The sequence below is a fragment of the Panthera tigris genome, chromosome D1 (assembly GCF_018350195.1).
Source record: "Panthera tigris isolate Pti1 chromosome D1, P.tigris_Pti1_mat1.1, whole genome shotgun sequence".
In the NCBI taxonomy this organism is placed as follows: Eukaryota; Metazoa; Chordata; class Mammalia; order Carnivora; family Felidae; genus Panthera; species Panthera tigris.
Window position 1 is genome coordinate 17743171 of NC_056669.1, and position 21500 is coordinate 17764670.

At 40.8% G+C, this 21500-nt stretch overlaps 1 protein-coding gene across 9 annotated transcripts in view; it reads left to right on the forward strand.

Moving 5' to 3' along the window:
- Nucleotides 1-21500, forward strand: part of ARHGEF12 (Rho guanine nucleotide exchange factor 12) — a 149336-nt gene that overhangs the window by 112877 nt on the left and 14959 nt on the right. For all 9 annotated transcript variants that reach the window (XM_042957525.1, XM_042957532.1, XM_042957531.1 and 6 more), the window contains 13 exons: nt 3-140; nt 826-858; nt 1188-1302; nt 2000-2105; nt 4032-4244; nt 8917-9049; nt 10112-10147; nt 10475-10629; nt 11619-11765; nt 12818-12903; nt 16391-16516; nt 18141-18255; nt 19566-19666. In XM_042957525.1, the coding sequence (XP_042813459.1) occupies nt 3-140; nt 826-858; nt 1188-1302; nt 2000-2105; nt 4032-4244; nt 8917-9049; nt 10112-10147; nt 10475-10629; nt 11619-11765; nt 12818-12903; nt 16391-16516; nt 18141-18255; nt 19566-19666 (1504 nt within the window). The remainder of the gene's footprint in view (nt 1-2; nt 141-825; nt 859-1187; nt 1303-1999; nt 2106-4031; nt 4245-8916; nt 9050-10111; nt 10148-10474; nt 10630-11618; nt 11766-12817; nt 12904-16390; nt 16517-18140; nt 18256-19565; nt 19667-21500) is intronic.

A 21500-nucleotide genomic window follows, 5' to 3' on the forward strand; every position in this document is an offset into this window, starting at 1 on the left:
AGGCAGAAACGTAGCATGGGGCTGACCTTGGCTGAAAGCGAGCTGACAAAACTCGATGCGGAGCGAGACAAGGACCGGGTAACTTTGGAGAAGGAACGGGCATGTGCGGAACAGATTGTTGCCAAAATCGAAGAAGTGTTGTAAGTAACAGAAGCGTGTGCAGATGCACCCTCTCTCTTGAGATGCTCCTTAATGCTTAAAGCACACTTTGAACAAACTCAAAAGGGGAGTCAGACCATGTATGTGGAGCCATGTATTTTGGTTTTAACATTTTAATTTTTTTTTTAATTTTTAAATGTTTATTTATTTTTGAGAGAGAGACAGAGCCTGAGTGGGGAGGGGCAGAGAGAGAGGGAGACACAGAATCCGAAGCAGGCTCCAGGCTCCAAGCTGTTAGCACAGAGCCCAATGTGGGGCTCAAACTCACAGACTGTGAGATCATGACCTGAGCCGAAGTCAGACGCTCAACCAACTGTGCCACCCAGGCACCCCTAATGTTTTAATTTTTAAATTTTGCTGATGTTTTAGAAAAGTTCTTGTGTTTCTTTTTCTGGGTATTGGTAAAATGAGTAACTATAAAATGTCTAACTGATCAGAAACACTTCCAGCGGTTTCAGTTCATGGGCTTTGAAACTGTTTGAGGTCAGAAAACATTTACAGTTGATGACAGGAGAAAAGCCTTTAGTCCCCTAGAGGGTTAGGGTTTCTCTGCTATTTCATGCCAGGTGACAGATTGAGCTCTGTTCTGTTGCTTCAGGTATCTGAGTTAATAGCAACTCCTTCGTTAAACTTTAATGTTTAATTTTGAAATATTTTTACTTTTAGGATGACTGCTCAGGCTGTAGAAGAAGATAAAAGGTAATATAACTGGGTTTTTTTCCCAAGAATTTTACAAAAAAAAGAAACTGTCTTTTCTAAGTCCTAAATTATGATTTCTTTCTTTTAACTTCAAAGTATAGAGTGTCTCCCTCTGGTGGCCTCTGTTTTAGTCAACTAATATTCTAGTGTCTTGAGTAGAGTCCTTTTCTATTTGCAACCAGTAGATACCTGCTTAGTTTTTTCTTGATGAATGAATTCTAAGAATTCCAGTATTGAGTTGTTTTTTTTTTTTTTAAATCATTTGATGTCTTTATTCTGCCCACCCTCCCTTCTCAGAGTCCTTCTTTGACTTAATCCTTTTCCTCCAGTTCAACAATGCAGTATGTTATCCTTATGTACATGAAGCATTTGGGAGTAAAAGTGAAAGAGCCTCGAAATTTGGAGCACAAGCGAGGTCGGATTGGATTCCTTCCAAAAATCAAGGTAGGACTGGATACTAGTGTGTTCACGTCCCTATGCTTCTTTACACGGGGTCACGGTGCCTTCCTTCGTCTTCGTATTTACCGATTCAGCAAGTTAGCGTTGGGCATGCTAATGTGTGTAAGACGTGGTCCCCGTTCTCAAGAAAGTAAAAAATCTAGTGAGACATTCAGGCATGGAAACCAGTGATCAGACAGTGCGAGGAGTGCAGATAGCACTTTATGCCGAGTGCCATCCCAGCTCTGTCACGGCCTCAGTCTTTCCTTTTATGGCGCCGGTCACAGTGTGTGATTATTTATGTTTTCGTTTAGTTTTTGTCAGACGGGGAGGCTCTGTGAGGGCGAGGGCCTCCTTCGTCGTGTCCCCAGCTTTTAGCACAGTGCCATCACGCAGGAAGGGCTTATTGTCTGTTCAGCAGAGGAATGAATGGCTTGGAAGTGGCTCCCGGTAAATGTGTTGTCAAACTACTTTTTTGTTTTCCAAAATTGTCAGCTCGAAATAGGTTGAAAAGACGTCTTGAGTTTGATGTGCACACGGTACTGTGTGCCGGCCTCTAATGAGTGCTGCGTGTGTGTCTCTCACTTGCATTTAGCCAGTTCTTTCAGCTGACCATTAGAATTGCGTTTCTGTGTTCGACGGCGACAAAAGAACTCGACTCTGTTGTGTGTCTCTTATCTCTCTGGTTGTACCTTGACTCTAGCAAAGTATGAAGAAAGATCGAGAAGGCGAAGAAAAAGGGAAGCGCAGAGGATTCCCCAGCATCCTGGGACCCCCAAGGAGACCAAGCCGTCATGACAACAGTGCAAGTATGTGAAGCTGGAAATGGCGCGTTCTCACCAGCTCCCTCCATCTTCCCTTCAGAGGCTCAGTTAACTAGAATGAAGTATTAGAGAAAGGTGTTCTTGAAATGATTCCACTGAATTTCCAATGTACCGTGCTGGCATTCAAGGTTATTTCTGAGCTAACTATCCCCACGTGGCTCTATAATTATCTTAAACACCTTCTTTAGGGGCACATGGGTGGCTCAGTCGGTTAGGCGTCCAACTTCGGCTCAGGTCATGATCTCGCGGTTTGTGAGTTTGAGTCCCGCATTGGGCTCTGTGCTGACAGCTCAGAGCCTGGAGCTTCGGATTCTGTGTTTCCCTGTCTCTCTGCCCCACCCCGGCTTGTGCTCTCTCTCTCTCTGTCTCTCTCTCTCTCAAAAATAAATTTAAAAATTAAATAAATAAATTAAAAAATACATTAAAAAATTAAAAAAAAAAACCTTCTTTAATTGTAGTATCCTGTCAGTTGTCCATAACATAATTTACTTACCTATTCGGATTTTATTTGCATTCAACTTCTGTTAAATAAAAAAAACAAAAAACAAAACAAAACAAGAAAAACGTGCGTGGATTTCTCCACCATTCTTTGTTTAATCTTTTTATACACGTATTACTCACTCTCTCCATACTTGTACAATGTCTCCACCTCTCCATTGTGCTTCATTTCCTGATCTCCCTCCACCCTCAGGCCTAACGGAGAGAGATCGGCCCTCTGCGGGAGAAGTAGGGAGGGTGGTACCACTGGGCGGGAAATTAGGTCATGGAGTGGTCTTCGACCGGGCAGCACCGCGTTGGAAAATATTGGCGAGGTTGGAGTGGGAGTGGCATTGTGCGAACAGCGGTGCTGGGTGTCCGACGCCGGTAGTGGTGTCAAATACCAGTAGGGCCCCAAACACTGAGAAGATGAAGGACATTTAGAGACGAGGTGGAGAAAATGGAATATGTCTTTTTTTTTTTTTTTTTTTTTTTTTCTTTTTTGGAGAGAGAGAGAGTACATGTGGGAGCAGGGTAAAGGGGCTGAGGCAAAGGGAGGGAATCTTAAGCAGGCTTCATGCTCGGTGAGCACAGAGCCTGACACAGGGCTCCATCCCACGATCCTGAGATCGTGACCTGAGCCGAAATCAAAAGTTGGAGGCTCCACTGGCTGATCCACCAGGTACTCCAAGAATGGAGTCCTTCATAGGTGCTGCCCATGAGTTCCAAGGGATACAGAAGGAGAATTGTAGGAATTAGGGAAGGGAGAAGTTTAGGATTGGGGAAGTCCAGAGCTATGTGAGCGTGCGCGGTGCTGTGGGGGATGATGACCCGAGTGTCTTTAGCTTCCCGTGGTTACCGATGCAAACAAGGATAGTGAGCAGGCTGCAGATTAATCTCGATTGTGTCTGAGGCACGTTATGATGGTGCGGCTGTGAGTGTTGGGGGGCGGGCGGGGCCTTCCCAAGGCTCACAGAAGGCTCCATCGTCACTCTTACAAGTGAGTACGGTTCTGTGTGCGTCCGTCTCTTCTCTCAACACGCTCCCTCCCCACCGTTGCTCTCCTCTCCTTTTCTCCCTCTTGTCTCTCCTTCTCACTGCCACCTTCTCCTCCCTTTCTCTTCTACCTTCCTCCACCTTCCCCTGCCTTCCTCTCTCTTTCCCTCCCTCCTTTTCTTTTTTTCTTCTTCTTTCCCCCTTTCTTTCCGTCCTTTCTTTTGCTCTCTTTCTCTCCCTTTATTTTTCTCTTTCCTTTTTTTCTCCTTTTCCTTCTTTCATTTCTTCCTGTCTTATCTATCTGTCTCTCACACAGTATAATTCACAAATATTTTCCATGTTCCAGACAATTTTGAGATCCTTTACATCTTCTTCTTCTTCTTTTTTTTTTTTTTAGATTTTTGAAACATTCATTACTAACCATTGCTTTCTGTTCAGTTGGCAGAGCTATGGAACTACAGAAGCAGCGGCACCCTAAGCACTTATCCACACCCTCTTCTGTGAGTCCTGAGCCTCAGGACTCTGCCAAGTTGCGCCAGAGTGGGTTAGCAGGTGAAGGAACAGACGTTGGGTACCTGCCAGCCAATTCCATGTCCTCTGGGGCTTCAGGGGCCACTCTTTCCCAGGAAGGAGGGAAAGAGAATGATCTGGGTGAGCGAACGCTGTAGTGCAACTTCACTAAGTCTCAAGACTTTAAAACGATCACACTAAGTCGGCAATAGAGTGGCATATTATTTTAATCAAGCCTGAATCCCAGTTTAACTTCATTTTAACGTTTTAATATCTTCTACAGCTGGTGGTAAATCTGTGCTAAGTGATCATTTTGAATTCTCACCAATTGAGGAATATCGATCGAGCGCTCTGTCAGGCATTAGCTCTGTATCCGATGCTAGCACACAGAAGTGACACTTAGATTCTTGCCCTGTGCTGCTTAGTCCCGTGGGGAGATAGTCACACTAATAAAAAATTCAGATTGTGCCCGATCCAGTAATGGAAGGGTAAAAGAAGTGTTGAGGGGATTTAGTAGCTAGAAGCAGACCTGGGGGGAGGCTGAAGAAGACTTTTTTAAAAACCTGAGATACTAGAGGTGTTTTGTTGTTGTTGTTGTTTTAATACTATAGGGAAGCCAGGAAGGAGGAGGAGGTGGAAGATGCAGGGGACAGACTGTATATAACGAATAGGGAAGAGCTTGGAGAAGGAGAGAGGAGATGAGAGGCAGAGCGTGTGTGAAGGGCAACGGGACTTGAGTAGAAGAAGATGTAAAGTAATTGTAGGTCACTGGGAAAAGAGCTTATTACCATATTTCTTCATACTTGTTATAATGGGTTTCTTAAGCAAGTGAGCTGGGTGAATCAGTGGTGTTATTTGGAGAAGGGAATGCCTATCTATACTGGCGATTTTGGAAGCAGTTCAATTTCTGGTATGACAGGGTCGAGGATAAAGCTATGGGAGTGGTCGCTGAAATGGCATAAAGGAAGTAACTAGAGACGAAGAAAGTAAGGGGCCAACAAGCCAGGGGTTTGAATACCTTAATAGCCCTGGGTTTTGAGGTCACCTCATGTGATAGCAGCAGAGAGAGGGAAGCTGTGAGCCAGCAGCCAAAGGTTCAGTATTGCTAGATGATTGTCGTGAGGAGGGAGAGCGTGTGATAGTATCTCGGAGTGAGAGTCTCAGGCGGCAAGAGGTTTTTACAGGAAGGCAAGATAATGGTCTGACAGTAGTATTGAGGAACAAGGGTATCTACCTCCGCTCTGCCCTGAAGTACACAGCGTACGATGGAAACATCTGTCTCCGTTTGAGAGCACTGTAGCAGAAGAGGTCATCGCCGGTGGGGTAGGCAGGTTTTTATTTAAGACAAAGAAGGAGGGGTGACATTTGTAGAAAACTCTGGAGGTTTTATCTTACGTGCAATTCTGAAGATGTTGGGTTGAGTACGTGCATTAATTCATGGCTCCTAGCTCTCACTGAAATAAAAACATGGCAGATGGGCAACCAGTAACAAATAAATAAAAACCATGAAGAGAAAGGAAGTGGAGGAAGAGAACATGTTATCAATAAGTAAGAGATTTCAACAGAGTTTGGGGAGATTAAAAGTGGACAAGAGTGGTTTGATGAGTAAAACAACATAGAGGAAGCTGGAGTCCATAATCCGTACAAGGGGTCCCAGACGGGGAGCCAGTCTGCCCATTAGAACCCTGGAAAGATGTTGGGCTCAGCAGTTGGCATGTGTTACATGGAGCGCATGAGTAAGAAATAAAGCTGAAAATAATTAATTGAAGGCCTGTAATCAAAACAATGACGTCAACAGTTTCTGATCTTTGCATTGTAAAATGTGAGCCGTCTGTCATTTATGTACCAGAAGAACATGAGTGTGCTCTTTTAGAGGAGTGAGTGAGTTGTGTGGGGAGAGCTGGGTAGGTCGTCCTTGACATTAGTGCCCTGGAGGGCATTAATTAGGACGTTAGTTCTAACAGTTGGGGGCCTGAAGCCTGACAGGAGACGTGCCAGGGTCTCACCCTGTCCAGAGAGCTCCCAACTGAAATGGATCTGCTTGTGTATAGCTGCAGAAGAAAGCCCCAGCAGCTACTCAAATACGAATAGTATTACTCGCTGTTGAAAAAATTTGCTTGCTAGAGTCAAGACCGAAGATAATACATTAATGCCAAACCTATTGATGGCGTAAAAAAAGAAAACGAAATAAACAGAAAAACCGCCCCTAGCAGAAAACTGTAATTTAGGTAATAGACAAGAACGTTGAAAAAATACCTCTAAATTAGATAGTATACTTGGGGAAATTTTAAAAAGCATTACATCTGTAAAACAAGAATAACAGTACTATGAAAAAGGAACATTCAGAAACCAAAGAGAAATGATTTAATATAACTATTACAATACAATAACTACCGTATTAGTTATCAACTGCTTTGTATAAACCACCTCAAAACTTTATAGCTTAACACAAAAAAAAAAACACTTCTTGTGTCACATTTTTGGTGGGTGGGGAACTTGAGAGCAGCTTAGCTGGGCAATTCTGTCTCATGTGGTTGCGGTCAAGGTGTCTGTCAGTCATCTGAAAGCTTAGCCGGGGCCAGGAGACCTGCTTCTACGCTCAGGGAGGTGGCTGGTGGCAGGGGGACTTACTTAGCTCCTTGCTGGAGGCATTGACTCCTCACCACACGGGCTTCTCCACGGATCTGCTTGAGTGTTCCATGACACGGTAGCCAACTTTCTCCGAAGTGATCCAAAAGACAGAGCAAGAAAGGAGCCTCGCTATCTTTAATGACTTAGTCTCTGTCGGTGCACATTGTCACTTCAGCAAGTTAGAAGCAAGCCCCTAAATCTAGCTCACACTCAAGGGACAGAATAATTAGGCTCGACCCCTGAAGGAAGGAGTATCAAAACTTTGTGCACGTTTTGAACCACCAGAGCTACCAAGAATTAAAGAAAAAAAAGAAGTCCGTAAAAATAAAGTCAAGGAAATATTTCAGAATGTATATCAGAAATACCAAGAGACAGAAATTGGAGAGACAAGAATTATATATAGAGAGAGAGACTCACTTGAGAGGTCCTATATCTGCCTGTCTGATGAAAGATCAACAGAGGAAATGGAGGAGAGACAGAGAAATGATGAGAGAGACCATCTTAAGGATAAAGAAGAATAGTTGTCTTCACTGGGAACCACCTACAGTGAATAACAAGAACAGCAATAATAACAAGAGCCGTACCTAAAATGCCTCTGGAAATTTCCATGCATCAGAGATACAGAGTCCTGAAAGCTTTGAAGGGGAAAAAAAAAAAAAAAAAAACGGGGATTATGCTGCATCACATTTCTCATTATAACTCGAGGGGCTAGAATACAAAGGAGCCATGCCTTTCAACTTGCTGAAAGAAAATCATTGAACTTAGAATTCGATATCCATCCAAATTACCCATCAGAAATGAAGGAAGATACAAAGACATTTTCAGATATGCCACGATTCAAAGTTTAGCTGAAATGCACCCTTTCCTTGAACATGATTTGAAGATACACACTCCGGCAAAATGAGAGAAAAGTTAAGAAGAAAATGTTACGGGATCCAGGAAATGGTGGAAACAACCCAGAAAAGTGGGGACGGGCAGGCAGTTCCTAGACGATAGTTATGTCACAGGCCAAGGGAGCAGCTGCTCCCGACTAGAGCACGAGAACTAGTAGATAAGAAAAAGGGAGATTCTAAGCAGTTGATAGTATGATGTAGGAAATGAAAAACTCTGAGAATTGATAAAACGATAGTGCTTTGACAGTTGTAAAATAAAGCCATCCAGAAATGCTAAGTGAAACAGTTGTTCAAGAAAGTTAAGTCATGATTTAAATGTGAAACAAAGTTAAGTGGCATAATCTTGAAGTAGCTGATGGAGGGCCTGACGTTGATGCAATGAGCATTCTATTTCTCATGATCCGTGAGTTGCATCTTTGGACCAGCAGAAAAGGAAACATAATCCTAACTAATATCCCTCTTAACCTGGCAGGAATAATATGTATATGTAATGTGTTGTATTTTGCTTATGACACTGTGTACATTGACACAATAATGTAAGCACTCTGTTGGGTTTCAGGCTTTTAGAATCCACCTAATAGGCAAGGCACAGAATATTTAGTTGTGGCCATAGATCAGGGAAATGTAAAACTCCATCGACTGATTCAAGTAAAAATGTAGTTGAAAGAAATGAAGGGTAGAGGAGAGAAATACAATTAAAGGGAAGGATGTAGATAAACCAAATACCTAATTTGATATAGAGCAGATTTAAGGTACTAACTTCTTGATGGAATAAAAATACAGATATAATTCTATCATTTAAACTTAGATAATAACCAGTAACTCAGCTAGTAATAATAATATAATTATTATCCATCAGGAAGAAATGGGAGGAAAGTGAAGGTGGGAAGTATAACTGAGCAAAATCCTCAGAGAAGGAAGAAATGTGTATTACCTAAAGGTAGTAAATCAAGAAAAAGAAGTATGAGGTTACTATTTCAAATTGGACCACCATAATAACTAAAATTTGTATGAAAAAGATTGGCACAGGGGTTAGAAAAAGATAACGTCAGCAAATGTTTCTCTTCTGAGTTGTTTATGTGTCTTATGTTGGTTTTTAAAAAGTTGCTTAAAAATAATATTTCTGTTTATTTTTTAGTGCATTTTATCTTAGAGTTTTGGTTCTAGCTAACCTGTAATTGAATTACGAATGTGCTACGGATGGATTGAAACTCTCATTGGAGACTGATTTTTTTTGGAATCGTTGTCTTCATTAACACCGTCTAAGGGTCTGACTTTCGTCTTTTCAGGATCAAAGCAAGTTGGAGAAACACCTGCATCTGGAGACTGCATGGATGGCGCCCCTCGCACTCCCAATACCATCTTCGATTTCCCACCTCCTCCCTTAGACCAAGTGCAGGAGGAGGAGTGGGAGGTGGAAAGGTAATTCAGTGATATCCTATGGAGGACGGTTAGGCCAACTTCACCTATTTCATTGTATGGTATTCCTGTACTTTGTAGCCTTTTCCCCACATATGCTTTTAAGAAAGGAGCTGGAGCTTATAGCTGGTAAATCTTAGACAGGTACTGAAATGTTTTTAATTTATTTTATATTCAATCATTATAACTTCCAGAAAAATTGTTTATTAGCCACTGTAGTTTAACCCAGTTTTGAGTATCTCTGGCATGAATTTCTTTTTCTTTTGCTTTTTATTAAAGTATAGTTGGCACCCAATGTTACTTTAATTTCAGGTGTGCACCGTAGGGATTTGACAAGGTTATACGTTCTGTTGTGCCGGCCACACGTGTAACTGCCATCTGTCCCCCCCACAACAGCTATCATAGCACCATTGACTGTATTCCCTGTGCTATGCCTTTCGTTCCCCTGACTTACACACTCCATTAACTGGCAGCCTGGATCTGTCACCCCTTCACCCATTTTGTCCGTCCCCTCACCACTTTTTTTCTGGCAGCCACCAGTTCTGTATTTATAGGTCTGTTCCTGCTTTCTTTGCTTCTTTGTTCATTTGTTTTTTAGATTTCACACATAAATCGTATGGTATTTGTCTTTGTATTATTTCACGTAGCATAATACCCTCTAGGTTCATCCATATTGTCACACATGACAAAAATCTCATACTTTTTATGGCTGAGTAATATTCCATAGTGTGTGCGTGCGTGTGTGTGTGCGTGTGTGTGTGTGTGTGTGTGTACATATATATATATATGTATATGTGTATATATATATATATCACATCCTTTTTCTCCACATTCTCACTGACACTTGCTATTTCTTGTCATTGTGATACTAGCCATTCTAGCAAGGTGATATCTCGTTGTTTGATTTGCATTTCCCTGGTGATCAGTGATGCTGAATATCTTCCCATGTGTCTATTGGCCATCTGTATGTCTTCTTTGGAAAAATGTCTGTTCAGGGTCTTTGACATAAATTTCTTGATTACCGTTTTGTTTTTACGTTGACCCTTTATTCTCCATTATTTTTAGGGTGCCTGAACATGGGACACCAAAGCCCTTTCGAAAGTGAGTAATCCTGAAGTAACTTTCAGTAGAGGCATATTTTAAGAAATAGAAAACTAACATTTTAATTTTAAAGGAAAAAACCTGTACATGGATCCGTTAGATAGTATAAAAGAAAGTTCTTAGTAAACACAAACTATTCACAAGATATTTATAGAGTTATATATAACACACGTAAATCATTTTGTATGAGAGGATGATGTTTCAGGCCCTGCGCTAGGCAGTACTTCAGAAATATGACTTATTTGCTGTAATATAAAAACTTGTGCTATTTCCCGTTGTCCACCTGATGTCCTCAGAATAGAATTCGTTATTTTTTTTTTCCATCAGATTCGACAGCATAGCTTTTGGAGAAAGTCAAAGTGAGGATGAACAGTTTGAAAATGACTTAGAGACAGATCCACCCAACTGGCAACAGCTCGTTAGTCGAGAAGTGTTACTGGGACTAAAGCCTTGTGAGATCAAAAGACAGGAAGTAATTAATGGTGAGTGTAATTAGATTTTGTTGTTGTTCACACATAGTGAGTTTTATTAGACTAAAACAAGCCCCTGAGTCTTGGAGTTTGCTTCAAAATTTCTGCTAGCCTTTTGTTTTACATAAAAGGGAACTTAAACTAGATAGCTGATCCTTGAACTTTCCAACTCAAAAAATGCAAACGCTTCTATGATTCTTAATGATAATTTAAAAGGCAAAGGTGTTTAGCTTTCAGGGTATTTAAGATTCATAGCATTATAGATCTTGAACTTGAATAGTCATTAAGACAATAGGGGTCCTCTCACTTCACTTTCATGCCAACTTATTTTTATGCATAGATTATGAGGAAGCTCAGGCTCAGGGTGATTGGTTGAATTAATCAAGACCACACGGCTAGCTGATAAGTGATAGGGAGAAAACTGGGAACCAGTCCTTCCTTTATCCTCGAGCAGTATTCTTTATTTTACCCCAGCATATATGCGACAGAAATGGGGGTGACACGGAGGCTGTGCCCTCCACTGACTTTAGGATGCTATTTAAATAAATATCCTTCCTGTGTCTGATCACTTTGAGACGTAGTGAAATAACAAGTCTGGCCTCAGAAATGAGGGTCTGTAGGCAAATGAGATAACCAAAATACTATTACTTCTGAAGAGGTCTCAACTGAAAGACTGTATACTATTTGGGCTTTACCTTTCTACTGTTGTTGGTGGGCACTACTGTGAAGAGACAGAAGGATTTGGGAGTACGTTGTTACCTTTAATATACAGAATAGCTTTGAATGATATTTTTCATTTGTTGGCATTCAACTCTTAGAGCCGGTATGTAGGAGGGTCTCATAGATTCAAGAAAGTGACATCAGAAATACTACATCCTTTCAAAACTATGAACAATTATTATAGAGCTAATTTGCTGCTTAATTCCAGTTAAAGCTTGTGTTTGGTCTCATGGAATCATTCTAAATGAGGTATATTTCATATTTCCTTTTTTTCTGCTTAGAATTGTTCTACACTGAAAGAGCTCATGTTCGAACACTGAAGGTTCTTGATCAAGTGTTCTACCAGCGAGTATCCAGAGAAGGAATTCTGTCACCTTCAGAACTACGGAAAATTTTTTCAAACTTGGAAGATATTCTTCAACTTCACAGTAAGAAAAATCAACTCTGATCTTTGAGGTTAACATTTTTAATAGATGAAAGATTGTGAGTGCATAAAGGCACCATAACAGTAAAATCTTCTAACTGTATCCATGTTAGCATTCCTGAAATTATATAATAATATGTGAGCACATAACTTAAATAAAGAAGTGATCTGATGTTTGAATACCTCCCTCCCCAAACACCCACTCACACCATCAGCCTTTTGTATATAAAGTATTAGCACCAGGAGTTAAGGTCTAAAGTTGATGTCTAAGATGAAAAATGTGAATAATTAAAATTACCCTTGGAAGTTTCTTATCAGTTGCTGTGTATGTGTTTTTAAAAATATATATCCAATATAATGATGTATATATTTTTTGGATATATAGTATACAGTATATAATTTCATGATGGAATAATTTTCAGGAATTAAATTATTGTTGCTTCAAAGGTTTGAGTAAATATATAAAAAATTCTACCTTGCTGGCTTTCCTTGGTTATAGTCATCTCAGACTTTTGTAGACACAGTTTCTCTTTTTGTAAGTCACTGCTTCTCTGTGATCCTTAATTCTCAAGCTTTCTTGCATCAAGGATGCTATCAGCACCTGCCAACGCCTGCCTACCAAATTGATGCCTTTTACGTCTTTGTGGGTGATCTTAGGTTTCACCGGCATGAACTGACAAGTTCAGTGTGATTATATCCACTGCCTGTGAATGGGAACGTTTTGAGAGCAACAGTAGGCAGAATCACCTGTTCTATTTAAATTTCTTTATGAGCATGGTTATGAGGGAGTCTTGAAGTTAGGTGCATGTTTGATGCACCTATACTGTATGTAATGTGCTAGTTTCCACGTTGTTTTATGCTTTGGCACCTGTTTTTCAGAGAGAGCTCACAGGTATCTGTACGTATAAGAATTGTGTTCAGATTTATATTTAAGGAGGCAAGAAGCGGGTATGCTACTGTGAAAAAAAATTTTTTTTTGAAAATTTAGGTTCTTGGTACAACCAGTAATGCAGGCTGTATACTTAATTATTTTTTGCTGTTTTGTTCCCCCCTTAGTTGGATTGAATGAGCAAATGAAGGCTGTTCGAAAGAGGAATGAGACCTCAGTTATTGATCAGATTGGGGAAGATTTACTGACCTGGGTAAGGAAATTTGCTATTTCATTTTAATGTTTTTGTAGACACTTGGAGATCACATTCAGGGTTGAGTAACTAATCTGCAAATTTGCAAACTCATCCATGTTGCAAAGCTCCTGTAAAGATGAAAGGGGTCCAAGTATGTATTCTCTTGGGTAATATCAGTTTTTTGTTGTTGTTAATATCTTAGAAAAGGTGCTCATTCAAATTAAGTGCTCTTTTTTCATCAAAGATATTCTTTGTGTTTTAACAAATAGCAAAGTGACTCTTGATAAGAATAATTTAACTAATGTAAAATTTTAGCCGTCTTCTGTTGTCCAGGTCTCAGAATCGTGCTCTAAGACATTAAACAATTGTAGATCCAGAGCTACCATCACAGAAGTAAAGAAGTGACAGTTATTTACAGTGTAAGGAAAGAGTTCAGAGACTGTCATAGCTGTTTCATAGCTGTTCTGTTTTTCTGTCCGACTCTGTGAGTATGTACCCCACAGTATGTACTTCTGAGCCAAACCCTGTTTTAGATGCTAGGGGTACAGTGGCAGTCGAAGCAGACATGGCCTCTGCCTGGGTGGAGCTTACAGTCCCTGGGAAGACAGTCATTAGTTCTTCCGAGTGTGTTAAGAGTTACAAAAAAGGGAGAGGACAGGTTATTAGGGGAAGAAATAGCAGGGAGACCCAAACTCGGACATAGAGAAAATTTTCATAAGGGAAAGTGAATTTGATCCAAACTTTTAAAGAAAGTACTATAGTTAAGGCTGTGATAATAGTAAAGTATATGATCCTCCTCTCAAAATGTTAATCCAAGTTGAACAGAAACTGGTTAGATACGCCCACAGAAACTTATTTTACGTCATTATGCAGAGGGCTCGAAAAAATGCCACAAGATTTTGCTAACTCTACAATAAGTTTTTAAAAAATTAAATACTAGAAAGTTGACTAAAACAATGTCCATCATACTGCTTTTGTTGATGGTGAGATCATGGCTCAGAATCTACTAATCCAATAGTAGATCTTCTCTCGGCCACTTGACTCCTAGAAAAAATTGCAGAATCACAATCCGGTCTCATCTTGCATTTACTCAACTTTCCAAACCATCTTCTCACAAGGCCTGCTCTGGCATTATTGTTACTAAGGAGATTTAAGTCCTTGAAAAACCCAACTCACTTTACAACTACTTTGTGATGGTGTGGCTCGTTTTGTTCCTTGATCTCAGGGTGACAGTGAAGGTTGCAACCGCGTTCTCTTGGCTTGGCAGCACACTACTCAACTTGAAACAGAAAATCCATAGTATGACATGGTAAAGCATCAATTTTCATGTCAAATTTGGACTTAAAAGCTTAAGTCATGTGGACTTAAGATACCAATCTTGATTCCTATGCAGTTTCACTTGGATCTCATATAAGTAGTGTTTGCCACCAAGTGCCAAGTGAGATTTATCATTAATAAGGTACAGAGGTGCAGTCAGTCCTTTTGCCATAGTCCATTAGACTGCATAAACCTACTACATGGTACAAATAAGGTAGAGAAACCCCTTAACAGAGTGGGACAGAAGAAAATTAATTTTAGAACATGTAAGAAGAATCATATTCTTTTGTTTTTTAAGATTTTTTTTTAAGGGGTGCCTGGGTGGCGCAGTCAATTAAGCATCCGACTCTTGATCTCGGCCTAGGTCATGATCTCACAGTTCGTGGGTTTGAGCACCGCGTCAGGCTCTGCACTGGTGGTGCAGAGCCTGCTTGGGATTCTGTCTCTCCCTCTCTCTGCCCCTCCCCTACTTGTGCTCTCTCTCTCTGTCTCAAGATAAATAAATAAACTTAAGAAAAAAAATTTAAGATTTTATTTTTTTAAGTAATCTCTGCATCCAACATGAGACTCAAACTCAGGACCCTGAGATCAAGAGTCGCATGCTCCACCAACTGAGCCAGCCAGGTGCCCCAGAAGAATTGTATTCTTGACCATTGTGATGTACCTATAAAAAGCTAAGGAAAAACAGAATGGACTAACCAATTTGGTTAGTAACTATGAGGTACAAAGTGTTTGCTTAGGGCAAAGCATTGGCCAGAAATACTGCAAGCAAAAATCATAAATAGGCCTTTAGATTTGCTCTATTTTTTAAAACAGGCTCGGAGAGTATTTTTCTGGTATTGGTCCCTTGAGATCACCTTATGTATACTAAGCTACTTGACAACTACTGTAAGAAGAAAAAAGCTACTTGAGGTTGGGATGTTACTTTCTTTTGTAAACCCAGCTGCTGTTAGTATATATATGGCACTTTGATTGACTAACATACCAAAAATTCTGCCGGTCTCATCTTTCAATGTGTTAAGTGTCATATTTATAATAAAATACCAATTGACACTGGAGCAAACTATTAAAGTTTTCACATTGTACTACGTATGCTAATTGAAGAAAGGATACCCTGAGTTTAACTACAAATGCACTACAAAAGGATTTTTCACAAAATACCTTCACATACAAACTTCTGGAAATAATGGCTTTATTTTTAAAAAAAAAATTTTTTTTAATGTTTATCCATTTTTGAGAGAGAGAGAGAGAAACAGAGCACAAGTGGGGGAGGGACAGAGAGAGAGGGAAACACAGACTCTGAAGCAGGCTCCAGGCTCTGAGCTGTCAGCACAGAGCTCAACGTGGGGTTCTAACTCACGAGCCCTGAGATCATGACTTGAGCTGAAGTCAGACACTTCACCAACCAAGCCACCCAAGTGCCCCTGGAAATAATGGCTTTAAATGGGAGATTATATGAAAAGCTTCTTTGTAAACTATAGAGCAACTATTATGAACATGAAGATGGTTAAAAAATAATTGAAAGACTATATGAGTGAGGCACTTCTTAGGTGTTTTATAAGAGCCTAAAATCAGTATATATACAAACTTAAATTTAGAAATTTAAAAATATCAGTAGAAGGTGTAATTTTTGGCAGAAGAGGTTCATAGACTCATGGGACCCTCCCCAGAGAGGTTGAAGGCATGGACCTCTACCCTCCGTGTGGATGAAGCAGCAGCGTTTCAGTTTTATTGCGACCGGAAAACTGATGACTTGTTCTGGGTTTTCATAAAAAGCCAGAGCCCACAGCTTTTCTTCCTAGAGCAGTTAGCAATTTTTGTGATGGGGTCCGCTTAGAAGGAAATCAAGTTTTAATCTCAGTCTTGAAGTGTTTTGTGTCTTACATTTCCCAAGTGTCAATCTTTCTGTTTCATGTCGAAGTGGCGTAGACTGAACAAGTGATAAGCTGTGGTAGCCTGTGAGCAAGAAAACATTGGAACGTGGTCAGAAAAGGTCTGGCTGTATCAGGGTCGGACCTGTGTAACGGAAAAGCATTGATAGCGCACAGACATATGTAGATTTCCGTTTCTTGTCTTTTGAGAGTAATTGGTGGGACGTGGAAAGAATCGTGGTTGTCTCTCATTTTGCCTGGCCTGAGATGGGCTCCATATGCCGTTCTCTATTGTGTTCTTTGCATTCCCGGCACAGTTCAGCGGACCAGGGGAGGAGAAGTTGAAACACGCTGCTGCCACCTTTTGCAGTAACCAACCTTTTGCCCTGGAAATGATCAAGTCTCGTCAGAAAAAGGATTCCCGATTTCAGACTTTTGTGCAAGTGAGTTGAGTGAGTCATGTAAGGAAAAAAATAATGCAGCTTTTTTTATGGAATATGGAATATACTGGGGGGAGTCTCAGACCAAGATTTTTAAAAGGATTATGTTAATATTTTTGCAAGTCCTACATGATCTCTTAAATTATTGGAGAGTATAAAGATGATGTTGGAATGGTAAATAACAAAGAATAATTATCAGGGTTAAAATACTTGACAGAGAAGTCCACATTGCCACGGAGATATTGTCAGCAAGTGTCCCATGTATGCCGGTGACATAATACGGTCACAACATGAGAATGGGCTCATAACTAGCCAGGGAAGAGTGTAACCACAGTCATGCTTACAGAGGTGTTGATATTGGTATATATCAAGGGTCAGTAAACTGTGGCCCACGGGCCATATCCAGCCTCTTGCCTGTTTTGATAGAGTTTTATTGGAACACAGGGTGGTAGATTTTTACTGTGGTACAAATCACCACAAACGTAGCAACTTAATGCGAATGTATTATGTCACAGTTTTTGTGGTTTAGGAGTACAGGTGTCATTTAGCTGGGTCCTCTCTTCATGCTTTTTCACCAGACTGAAATGAGAGCATCAACTGGAGCGGCAGGTCTCATCTGAGACTTGGGGTCCTCTTCTAAGCTCCAAGGTTGTTCACAGAATTCATTTCCTTGTAAATGTATAACAGAGACCCCTGTCTTCCTGTCGTCGTTGACTAGAAACTGCTCTTGTCTCCTAGAGAATGCCCATATCTCTGCCATGCAGCCCCATAGGCAGTTTACAAGATAGTTGTTTCCTTTCTTGCAGGCCAGAAGGATTGTGTCTCTCTGACAGCTTTCTTTTAAGGACTCCTCTGCTTAAGCCAGACTCGCCTAGGAGTCACTCTCCTTTTTGATCAATACAAAGTTAACTGGTAATAACCTAATCATATGAGTGATATCCTATCACATTCACAAGTTCTTTCCACCCTCAAGGGGAGGTGATTATACAGGTGTGTGCACCAGAGAATGGGAATCTAGAAGGCCGTCTCAGAACTCTTTACTACACACGGCCATGTTCATTCATTCACGTGCTACCTATGACTGCTTTCGTGCTAAAACAGCAGAGTTGAGTACTTGTGACAAAGACTGGACGGCATGCAAAACCTTAAGTATCTATCGTCTGGCACTTTACTCAAAAGTTTGCAGACGCCCTGTTAGAGATGAGCTGGTATATATCCGGGCTGATGATCCATCGTGCCCACTTTGGAATGGCAAATACCAAATCAGCCAACTAACTTTTGGTAGGAATGCCAGTCATAGGAAAATGTAACTAGATTTCCTGAATATGTAAAGATAAAACTTTTATCACAAACAAGCAGTTCTTAGAGTTGATTATGGATGTTCTCAGTTTTTGCTTAAACAGGTAAGAAAGAAGCCATTGGCTTAGTGATAAAGGCTCCCCTCCCCCATTACGTCAATAAAGGAGAAAGCCAGAAGTACAGTGAGACCGTGTTATACCTTGCCATGTTTTAAGTCTTGGTTTAATAACCAGAACTGTGATGTTGTAGACACATACATGATGAATATATGGTACATGTAAGGTAACTAATACGAATCACAAATTCACCTATTTTACTTTAATTTTAGGATGCCGAGAGCAATCCGCTGTGTCGTCGTCTGCAGCTGAAGGATATCATTCCTACCCAAATGCAGAGGCTTACTAAGTACCCTCTTCTGTTAGATAATATTGCCAAATACACAGGTACAGCATTTCACTGAAATTAAAAAGCTTAGGAACACAACACAACAAAACAAAAAACCCATGTCCTGCTGAATAATCTCTCACAGAGTCCTGGTGTCCGAGGGTTTGATTTCCAAAGAATATGGCAACATTTCCTAACAAGATTCAGTCCAGTCTTCTTTAGGCTGTTTGATTTAATGTGCTCCATTAGTAGCTCTTAATACAGCATTTGGCAAACTATGGATCGTGGGCCAAATCTGGTTCATCCCATATTTTGTAAAGAAGTTTTATTGGAACACACTAGCGTTCATTTGTTGACAAATTGTCTCCGACTACTTCTGCACCAAACAGAATTGAGTGGTTGTGACAAAGGCCACTTAGCCCCTCAAAGTGTAAAATATTTGTCATCCAGTGCTTTACAGACAAAACGTACATCTGGCGCTTTACAGAGAGCACCAGCCCTTCCTCTAGCATACATCATATTTGCTTTGAAGAAGGCATATCCTGGGAAAAGAAATTCTGTGTATCTAACATGTACCTCCATGAAGCCCCAGCAGTGCGCTGTAACCCCAGCTCTCCTGTTTAAAAACAGGAGGTCAGTCTGAGTTTCTGAGTTGAGCTTTTAGTCTCTCACACGTAGTTCTCATTAATAATCTTCTGCAAACTATTTCCTGTACCTGAAAACTTGGAAATACTCATGCACGTTCATTTGGGAACACACCTGTTCCAGATAGGTGGGCCGTTGTTCTGAGGGTTGTTGTCTTAAATATTCTGGTTTTCTCATTCTTTACATTGTAGGCTTCAATGTAATCTCAACACATTTTGGTGAATTTTATCTTCTTTTAATGATAAAATGTTGTAATCTGTTTTCTTTCCTTAAATATATTCTCAAATTCAAAGAAACATCTTCTGCAGTTATTTTGAATTCAGTGTTACCATTAAACAGTTATCGCTGAACAGGTTCCCTGGACATAATCACATAGGCTGTGCCCTCAGGGGAGATTCCAGGGGGAGAAGGGGTCCCACTCGTATAGCTTACAGCATGAATGAGACCCACCCCCTGGAGTATGTAACACGGTGGGGCTGACACTAATGCACAGCTCCTTGAATTTGGGCTTAATTTGGGCTTATTTGTCCTAAGACATCTCACCTGCCCAAAGGCTATCTGAATTGAGATTCTGCTGTAGATTTTGGCCTGATATAAAAATATTCAAACTCTTCATACATATATATATACGTGTGTGTGTGTGTGTGTGTGTGTGTGTGTGTAAAATGTATGTTCTTTTCTGACTTCCTTTATCTTACATTTTGGATTTTTCTTCTATACTTAGAATGGCCAATGGAAAGGGAGAAGGTGAAGAAAGCTGCAGATCACTGTCGTCAGATCTTAAACTATGTAAATCAGGCTGTCAAGGAGGCAGAAAATAAGCAGGTAAGAAGGGAAAAACAAGATATAGGATGACATAGGGAGAGTATTAAATTAGTGTTACCTGGGATCTGTGAAATAATAATTGAAATTATCATGACATAATTGACAGATGGAACATTTGTTGGCTCTTCATGTAGTAGGTGGGTCCGGTTCAGTCTGTGGTAGAGCATCAGTTTTGTATTTGGCTTTCTTGAGCATCTGTAGTTGTTCGGTCTTTCATTTATGTGTTCATTCAACAAATATTTCTAGAGCACCTGTATCCTGAGTGTATGCCGAGTATAGGGTATAGAGTGCTTAAGTAAATAAGTCAAGTAAGTGCCCACATTGAGCGTAGTTTCTGGCAGGAGAAGAAGGTACCGAGCAGATTGTGGTGCAAGTATTTTATGTAATAGCTGCTATGAGGGAGAATTTGGAGTGCTAGGAGTGTATAGCTTAGTGCTGGGGTACAGGGAGAGCCTGGTTTGAGGGTGTTGGGTGGTAGCCATCAGAGAAGGCTTCTTTGAGGAGGTGACATTTAAGCCAAGCCCTGAAGAATGAGTGGAAATCAACCAAAAGAATATGGAAGGGAGCATCCTTACAAGTAGAGGGAGCAGCATGTGCAAAAGTCCTGGGGTAAAAAGGAAGCGTGGTCTGTCTGAGGAACTGAAAGATTAGGTTAGTGTGGATCATGCCTACAAAGTGAAGCCGGAGCGCTGACAGAAGGACGCACAGTAGGCCAGGACCAAGTCACACGGGGCCCTGTAGACCATGTTTAGATTCTGATTTTGAGAGCAGTAGGAATTCGTTACAGACATTTCTAAGAAGAGTGACATGTTCCGATTTTACACTTTGTCAGTATCACTCGTACTGGTCCGTGGCGGAGGGGTGGAAGGGCGCGGGGAGGAGATGAAGGAGCTCAGTCTGTTGCAGCAGTTCACGACAGGTCGCGGCGGCTCGAGAGGTACAAGAGTTGGAGAAGTGGAAGGTAAAACTAACAGGATTTGGTGACGGATTTAGAGAAGGATTCGAAGGGAGGTGCGATGGTGGGAATAAATCCCAGGTCTCTGGTTTGCACGTTTGGGTGGACAGGATGAGTGAAGAAGGCCCCAGATTTGTAGGGAAGATGAGGAGTTCAGTTTGGAATATCAGGTGAAGATGTATGGTGTGCCGTTGGCTCTCTGGACCCACCTCTAAGAGGACTGCGCTGAAGATAAAAATGGAAGATTGTGAGTATATATAGAGGTTAATTGAATCCGTGGACCTGGATGTAATTTCTTAGGAACTGAATTATGACGACGGCTCTGTTGGTGAGGCTGTAGGAAAACGGGAACTTTCAATTGTGTTGTTTGGAGTGTAAAATGATAAAACTCCGGAGGGCAGTTTGGCAATATGTACCTAAATTAACAATGCATACGTTCATACATCTACCCTTTGACCCAGCAATTTTGTTCCTAGTGATTTACCCAGGGAAAATGAAGATATGTGCCCACAGATTTGTACAGGAGTGTTTTAGCATAAAGCCAAATGTGGTGTAGTCATAAACTAGAGTAATAAATACCCGCATAAAAAGAAAGGAAACTGCTGATACAACGTGGATGAACCTCACCAGCATGATGCCAAGTGAAAGAGAGCAGATAAGAGCACATATATATAGTTTGATTTATGTGAACTTCTAGAACAGGCTCAACTAATCTGTGGTAGGAAAAAAAGGTCAAAAGAGTGGTTGTTATTGGCGATGCGGGGCCAGATACTAACCAGGAAGAAGGACGAGGGAATATTCTGAACATCACATGAGGTGATGGCAGTGTTTCCTATAGGAGTTTGATTGCACAGGGGCATACATGTGTAAAAACTTGTG